The sequence below is a fragment of the Lagopus leucura genome, unplaced genomic scaffold, assembly GCF_019238085.1.
Source record: "Lagopus leucura isolate 7727_CA_CO unplaced genomic scaffold, USGS_WTPT01 236-5_obj-0_obj, whole genome shotgun sequence".
In the NCBI taxonomy this organism is placed as follows: domain Eukaryota; kingdom Metazoa; phylum Chordata; class Aves; order Galliformes; family Phasianidae; genus Lagopus; species Lagopus leucura.
Window position 1 is genome coordinate 25401 of NW_024967790.1, and position 8124 is coordinate 33524.

Sequence of the window (8124 nt, forward strand, 5' to 3'; positions counted from 1 at the left end):
GCAGACCCTTTATGGGGGGGGGGGGGGGGGGGGACCCAGCCCGGCCCCCTCCCGGGTGGGCCCCGGCGCGTCGGTTCCCCGCTGCAGGGCAGCGTTTCCTGTCCACGTGTCGCGATGTGAAGGCGGGAGGGAGGGGGGGGCTTCAGCGATCCTTCCTGCGGAGAGGAGGGGACGGCGGGTGACGGACGGGGGGCACGTCGTAGTGGCTGGGGATGTGGCTGTTCTTTGGCGAATCGTAGTGGCTGGGAATGTCCCGGGCTGGAGCTGCGCACTCTGCCCCCCCCCGGGCTGCTCTCTGTAGGGAGGAGAACGATGGGAGGAGATGAGAGTCTCCTGTCCACAGGGCTGTCCATCAGGATGACCCCCGCCCCCCGACAAAACCCCCAACCCCCGGGCGTACCTTCCTCGTTGCTGTCAGGCTCCTCCAGGAGCCCAATCTCTGCGTAGGACATCTCTCGCTGCACCGGGGACTTCATCTCCATGTAGCTGCCCTCGGGGGCCTTGGCCAGCGGCGATGGCACGTCCTTGATGGTGGCATAGGGGTTCTCACTGGCTAGAGAGCTGCCGCTGGCCCTCAGCCCCTCCTGGGGGTGCTCTGTGGGGGAGGCAGAGGGATCCCCATCACCAATATACAGAGAGCGGCCGTGCCCACATGGGTCCTATTCAGATCCCGTCCACCTTCCCCTCTCCATCCCATCCCTGCTCCATCCCATCCCCATTCCCAGTCCCATTGGTACCCGTGCTGTAGTACTTCCCCAGGCTGCAGGTGTAGCTGTAGCTGTAGCTCCGCTCCATCTGCCCCCCGCCTGGAAACCAAGCATCATGAGAGTCAGGGGAAGGGATCCTGTTGGTCTTCTCCACCTCCTAAAGCACTCCCTCAAATGCAGGGCTGCCACCTTCCCAAGAGCTGCCCCCTCTTACCCCTGGGTCCCTGTGGTGGTGCTCCTAGGTGCTTCCAGTCGGGGGGAAGGGTAGCATTGCCATCAGGGCCATAAGGCCTCTCTGCACCGGAGAAGGGCTGAGAGCTGGGGACCTGCAGCCAAAACAAGAGACAGCGTAGCTGCAGAGCTCCCCATGCCGTGCCGTGCCACACTGCACTGTGCAACACCGTGCTGCACCGTTCTTCTGCTGTTGCTGTCATGCAGCACGATGGAACATGCTGCCCTGTGCCTCGGTGCACTGTGCAAAGCTGTGCACCACGACGTGCCACACCGCACCATGGCATCGTGCCGTGCCACGCTGCACCGTGTCACTGTGCTTTGCCATACCTTTAGGGAGCTGGCTCTGTCCTGGCTGCCGGGGGCAGGCAGCGTGCACTGGGACAGCGTGTGGTAGCTGGGGTTGGAGTAGTAGTGCGTGTGGTTCGGTGGCACATCTGGGGGACAGACATCAGTGCTGGTGCCGGGGGGGCCTGGAGCCGCGTCCCAGCGTGCTGCTCACCTGGCACCACGTACTCAGAGGTGTCCATCCGTCCTGCTGTGTACGCCACGGCCAGGTGCCTGTTCTCCTTTCCCTTCTGCCGGTGGCGGTAGCACAGTGCCACAGCCACCACGGCCACCAGCAGAGCCACCAGGGCCACCAGGCTGACCACCATCCCCAGTGTGCTGTAGGCCAACGGTGGGGCCGGCACGATGGTGTAGGGCTGATCGGGGTTCTCTGTAGATGTAGAGGATGTAGGGACAGTCCTTAGAACAGGTGGGGAGCTGGTCCCCACCATTTTGTCCCCAACCTTCTCCATGCCTGCTCACCAGCCTCACAGTGGGGTCCGCTCCTGCCTGGGGCACACGGGCACGTCCCGCTCACGGGGTGGCAGGTGGCGTTGTGGGGACAGTGGCATAGCTGGTCACACTGCAATCCGAAGGTCCCAGGGGGGCACTCTGCAGGGGTACAGAGGGTAGGTGGCTCCGTATAGCTCCATACTGCTCAGACAGCAGCCCCAAATCACTCCCCCAGGGCTGCACCCTGGGGGTGCACAGAGCCTCAGCTGGGGATGGGGGTCCTGTACCTTCTTCACAGCTGGTTCCTGTCCATCCTGCGGGGCAGTGGCATGTCCCCTCAACCGGGTCACACGTCCCCCTGTTGTGGCACTGGCAACGCTGGGAGCAGGCGTCCCCCCAGGAGCCGGGTGTGCAGGCTGGTGGTGGGGCAAGGAGATGATCAGCCCCCTGGCACCAGCCCTCACCCTTGTCCCCACGTCCCCATACCCACGCTGGGAGCAATGGGGGCCGCTCCAGCCTGCAGCACAGAGGCAAGCACCGGTGGCATGGTGGCAGGAGGAACCGTTGGCACAGGAGCAGCTCAGTGCACACCTCTTTCCATAGCGGCCAGGAGGGCACTCTGTGGGCACAGGGCTGCTGTGAGATGAGTGCACCCGGCCTCAGCCCTATGGGGTTCGAGGGATGAGGAGAACCCCCCCCGTGGGGCACTCACGGCGCTGGCATGTGGGGCCACGGAAGCCTGGGGTGCAGGTGCAGGATCCGTCCTCAGGAGAGCACGACGCTCCGTTGCGGCACATGCAGGGCTGGCGGCAGCCTCGGCCCCAGGAGCCCTGCGGGCAGCTCTGCTTGCACTGCAACCCTATGGGCAGCAAGAGCAGTGAAGGACAGGGGCAGGGCACAGTGGGGTATCGCCACCCCGGCTCCCTCACCTGTCCACCCAGGCAGGCAGTGGCACTCTCCAGTGATGGGGTCACAGCCATCCGCGTTGGTGCACTCACAGCGCTGCCCGCAGCCGGCACCGAATGTCCCATTCTGGGGTTCAGGGATGAGGTCGACATTGGGAAGGGTGGCACTGGGGAAGGTGGTGCCAGGAATGGTGGCACTGAGGATGGTGGCACTGGGGATGGTGGTGCTGGAGGCGGTGGCACTGCGTTCTGGTGCTGTAGGGGGACACTCACCGGGCAGGGCTGGTGGCAGCGGGGGCCGTGCCATCCCGGGGTGCAGCTGCAGACCCCACTCTGGGCACTGCAAGTGGCCCCGTGGGCACAGTCGCAGCTCCCATTGCATCCAGGGCCCCAGGTGCCATCAGGACACGGTGTGGAGCAGTCAGGTCCGTGCCAGCCTGCAGAGCGAGAGGGTGTTGGGGTGGGCATGGGAATGGGGATGGACACACATCACTCCAGCTGTCCCTGGCCCCCCCCCCCCCAGCTGTGTGCCCCCCTTCCTTGCAGATGCAGGAGCCATCGATGGGGGAGCACGCAACGCCGTGCTGGCAGGAGCAGCGTTCCGAGCAGTTCAGCCCAAAGGTGTCCAAGGGGCACAGGGAGGAGCAGTGCTCATCCTGGGGGGAGGGGAAGAATGTGGGGGGACTGTGAGATGGCAGCATCTCTCTGCACACAGGGCTGAGAGGCCACAAACCAGCCCCTCCCTCCCCTTGGCGCAGTGATGCTGGAGGCAGAGGAGTAGCCCCAAAATCTTGACCTCCCAGGGGACCCACCCTGATCCTAGATGGGCCTTCCATGCTAAGCCCCAAGGACACCTGGACCCCAAACTGCCCCCAGGGATAACCAGAACCCAAGCCCATCCAGAAGGTGTCCTCCCAAGGATTCTCTGATCCTTGTGTCCTGCACTACTGCTCCCCATATCCCTGCAGCAGGGGCAGCTCAGGGACTCACCGTGTAACCAGGAGGGCAGTGGCAGCGCCCGGTGGTCCCATCGCAGGTGCCCCCATTGAGGCAGAGGCAGAGCTGCAGGCATCCAGCCCCAAAGGAGCCGGGGGGGCAGCTCTCGTTGCAGAAGAGCCCAGCCCAGCCAGGGCGACACGAGCATTCGCCGAGCAGCGGGTGGCAGCTGGGGGCACCCACTCAGTGCCCAGAGCTCCCAGTCCAGGCGCTGGGTGCACTGGGAGATGGCTCTGCGAATGATGCGGGGGACAAAGGGAGGGTACATCGCCTACCTCTGGCTGTGCTGGGGGTGACAGAGGCAGTGGCTTTGGCAGTGGATGCCATAGAGACCAGGAAGGCAGCGGGGCTCCTCACAGCGGCTGCCCTGAAAGCCGGCCTCGCACAGGCACGCGCCGTCCACGTGGAAGCACTGTCCTCCGTTGGCACAGTCACAGCTCTCCTGGCAGTCCTGCCCATACCTCCCCACCGGGCACCTCTCCCGGCACCTGTATGGAGACACAGAGGGTGACACAACCTCAAGGTAGCACCCAGACCCTCCCTTTCTGTTCCAAGCTGAGACCATGCAGCTCATTGCATGCCAGGCTGCATCCAGGTCCTGGTCTGGCAGCACCAGGGCTTGGTTGCCCTGTGTGTCCCAGCCCTGTGTACCCACCTGCATCTGCTGCTGGCACCCCTTCCCCCCTGTGCGCCCCATCCCCATCCCCACCTCACCCACATCCCCATTCCTGTGTGCCTCCAGCCAATGTCCCCCCTTCCTCATTCCCATGCCTCCCTGTGCCTCAATCCACATCTCCCCCAGCCCCCTGCCTCCCGTGCCCCATCCCCACTCACTGCTCTCCGGTGAAGCCGGGTGCACACCGGCACTGCCCCCCCAGGGGGTCACAGCGCCCCCTGTTGTGGCAGCGGCACTCCCCCTGGCAGCCGGGTCCAAAGCGTCCGGGAGGGCACGGTATGGAGCAGATGTCCCCCTGCCACAGAGTGCTGCGGTCAGCGGGGCTGGGGGGGACCCCACAGCGTGGGGAAGAGGGGGCACATCCCACCTACCATCCATCCATGGGGGCAGACGCAGGTGCTGGAGCCGGGGGGGGTGGCAGATACCCCCATTTTGGCAGGGGCAGTGGGTGACGCACGGTGTCCCCTTGGGGCACAGCACCTCACAGCTGCGGGGAAAGTGAGCAGTGAGCAGACAGGACCCCCTCCCCTCCGGGCACCACAGGGACCCTCACTCACAGTGGGCCAGCAAGCCCTGGGGGGCAGAGGCAGGCACCAGTGGAGGTGTTGCAGAGGGCCTCATGGTGGCATGGGCAGTGCAGGCGACAGTCAGGGCCGTAGGAGCCGGATGGGCAGGGCTTGTGGCACAGCGGGGGGGTGAAACCAGGGGGGCAGGCACAGACCCCGCTCAGGGGATCGCAGGGGGCCCCATGGTGGCAGTCACAGCGGTGCTCGCAGTCCTGGCCCCACGAGTGCTCATCACACTCTGCATGGGTGAGAACACTGCTGTGTCCCAGGGTCCAGCCCTAGTCACATCATCTCCATCACCACCTCCGTCCCGAGCTCCCCTCCTGCCCAGCCCCAGCCCATCTCCATCCCCAACTCCATCCATCCCCATCCCCATCGCTGTCCCCATCCCATCCCCAACTCCAACCCCATCCCCATCTCATCTCTTTCCTTTACCTTTCCCTGTTCACCCCCAGGACACCTCACTGCAGCATCCCTATCACTGTCCCCATCCCCAACTCCCACTCCATCCCCATCCCCATCTCATCTCATTCTTTTCCCTTTCCCTGTTCACCCCCAGAACATCTCTCACCGCAGACCCCTGCAAAACCCCACTCCATCCCCCAACCCAGGGGTCCCTGTGCCCCCTCCCCACTCACTGCTGGAGCAGTCGTGTCCCCTCCAGCCTGGCTCACACTGGCAACGCTCAGGGGCCACACACCGCCCGTGGACGCACTCCTGGGTGCAGCGCGCTGCAGGCACACAGCTGGGAGGTGAGCAGAGGACAGCCCAAGACCCCCCCCCCCCCTCGCCCCCCACCCATCCCACTCACGGACGCAGGCGTCCCTGTTCTCATAGTAGCCCAGACAGCACTGGTAGCGCCGGCGGTAGTCGGTGCGCACCGCCTGTCGGTACTCCGTGCGGTACACGACCCTGTGCCAAAAGCAGAGCCATGAGGATGAGGTGCGGGGGGACGGCCCTATGTAAACCCTCCCCCCTCAGCCATAGGGCACCAGCCAGTGGGACAGCCCCCATTAGATGTATGTATGGGACAGCATCGCATTGGGCACAGGACAGCCCTGCAGCAGGGCGGGAGGGCATTGCGCTGGGCACCAGGATGATCCATGCAGTGGGATGGGGTGGGGGGGGGGGGGGGGGGGGGGCTGGGCTGGGGTTTTGGCTCAGCCCTCACCTTTGCTGCGGGCAGGGCTGTGGCAGTCCTGGTGTCCCAGTGCAGGGCTCAGTGGAGGTCAAAACGTGGGGTTTGGCATACGATTCCTTCACCGCTGCTGTAAAGCTGTTGGGGAAGAGGGTGCGGGGTGGTGGGTGGTCCCACGGGTGCCCCCAACCCGGTGCCCCCAGCACAGCTCCTACCTCTCCCAGTAGCTGCAGACGTTGGGGTCGCTGGGGTGGAGGGCGGCCAGGAGGCAGGCATGCAGTGCCAGTGCCACAGTTCTCAGCACCATCCTGCATGGAAGCACCGAGCTGGACTCGCACACACTGCTCTCCTGCTCCCCACCCACCGCCCCCGGCCCCGGCCTCCCCGTGGGGCTGGGTCTGCATTCCTGCATGCGGGGGAACGGCTCCAACCCGGCCTGGCTGCCAAAGGGAAACTGAGGCACAGCCACACGGGTGGCCCCAGTGCTGTGCGGGCCCCACAGAGAGACAGAAGTGCTGCCATAAAGCTGTGCCCATCCTGCCCCACAGCACTGTGCATCCCCCCTGCCTGGGTATCACTGTCCTACCGTACAGCTGCTCCTGAGGCAGGATCCAAGGACCCCATCCTGGGGTTTGCTCCTCTCCCACAGCACTGGGGGCAGCCCACAGATTGGGGCACTGTGTGGCACCGGGGTGACCTGTCCCTGGGGATAGATATGGGGCATTGAGGACACTGGGAAAGGTGGGGACATCAGGCTGACCCACCCCCAAGGCTGGATGCAGGGCATTTGTTGACACCAGTTTGCACTCAGGGCCATCAAGATGAACTGTCCCCAGGGCTGAACACGGGGCACTGGAGGACAGCAGGGATGCATCCTGACATCTCTCTGCCCTCAGATCCGCAGTCCCATCTCAGGGAGGTGGGGATGGGAAGGAGTTAACCCCCAAGCCCTGGCAGCCTCCCTGCATGGCCCCGTTTCAACGCTTTTAGTATTTATTTGCCGCTGCGTTTCCTGGATCCGCTGGGCTCTTGCTCAACCGAGCGCAGGACGGGCGCTGGGAGCACAGCCAGCTCCAAACGGGGCCACGCACTGCAGCATTTCGGGGTGCACTGGGGCTTCTGCAAGACCCAGCAGGAGAGAATGGTGGGGGACCCGTGAGCTGTCCCCTTTTGGCTCTAGGACCCCATCCCAGCATCCCTGAGCAACACAGTGAGCCCTGAGCGCACAGCACCGTGTTTTTGGGGGGATGGCTGCAGCTCTCCGGTATGCACACGTGTGCTGCAGGAGGAAGCAGAGGTTTCCTGCCCCTCGCAGCTGGATTCATGGATTCACGGCCATTTCCTCAATGCCTGGGGACACCTCGAGGTGCCACCCCTGATGCCACCCTTCTCCTTCCTCCTCCTCCTCCTCCTCCTCCTCCTCCCCATGGGGCTGCCCTGCCTCCGTACAACAGCACGGTGAGAGGTGAGGGGTGACCCCACTGAAGCAGCCCTTCCTTGTCCCAGAGCAGCGCCATTTTTCTGCTGGAAAAAGCGTTTAGTCAGAGAATTTCCCCCATTTCCCTTCAGGTCCCAGCGGCCGTTTCCAGGGTGAGTAATTGCTCACCCGCTTCCGAGCCTCCCGCCCTGCAACTCTCCTCCCCAGTTCGGGACCCCTGAGCCCTCCCCACGGCCCCATCCCCACTCCAGCAAACCCACGCTCTGCAAAGAGGATGGGGGGGGGTGGGGGGGGGAGGCAGGGCCCCAGAGCTGCTGAGAACAACAGGAACCGCTCAGAGATGCTGGCAGGAAAAGCAAGGAGTCATCAAAACACGGCCTCATCTGGTGCTAATTGGGATGTGGGGGCCGGGATACCCAGCATTGTCCCATGGGCACCACAGAGACCTCCAGGAGATGCTCCTATGCTGCCCCACGGACTCCCCCCAGAACCTCTCCAGAGCAGGGAATGTTGTGTCCCCATCCTTGGGAGCTCTGATTGGAGGACAGGAACAGGGTGGCACCCGATGTGCTGCAGCCTGGCATCGCCCTCACCCTGGGGTGGTTGCATCCCAATGACCAAATCCTCCTGCTTTGAACCAAGCAGGAGGAAGGGAGGGGAAAACCCCCAAGGGTTGGGGATGATTAT

General features: G+C 64.4%; 1 protein-coding gene across 1 annotated transcript in view; it reads right to left on the reverse strand.

The window, feature by feature from the left end:
• Positions 1-76: 76 nt before the first annotated feature.
• PEAR1 (platelet endothelial aggregation receptor 1) overlaps positions 77-8124 on the reverse strand; it is an 8750-nt gene continuing 702 nt past the window's right edge. The window contains 25 exon segments of the mRNA XM_042894079.1: positions 77-283; positions 285-295; positions 401-595; positions 738-806; positions 922-1033; positions 1269-1375; positions 1441-1656; positions 1749-1877; positions 2006-2134; positions 2209-2337; positions 2431-2577; positions 2648-2750; positions 2897-3060; positions 3159-3279; positions 3614-3788; positions 3895-4107; positions 4454-4590; positions 4667-4708; positions 4710-4782; positions 4853-5099; positions 5500-5592; positions 5673-5773; positions 6033-6137; positions 6215-6307; positions 6586-6702. Coding sequence (XP_042750013.1) covers positions 143-283; positions 285-295; positions 401-595; positions 738-806; positions 922-1033; positions 1269-1375; positions 1441-1656; positions 1749-1877; positions 2006-2134; positions 2209-2337; positions 2431-2577; positions 2648-2750; positions 2897-3060; positions 3159-3279; positions 3614-3788; positions 3895-4107; positions 4454-4590; positions 4667-4708; positions 4710-4782; positions 4853-5099; positions 5500-5592; positions 5673-5773; positions 6033-6137; positions 6215-6307; positions 6586-6623 — 3090 coding nt within the window. The 5' untranslated portion in view covers positions 6624-6702 and the 3' untranslated portion in view covers positions 77-142.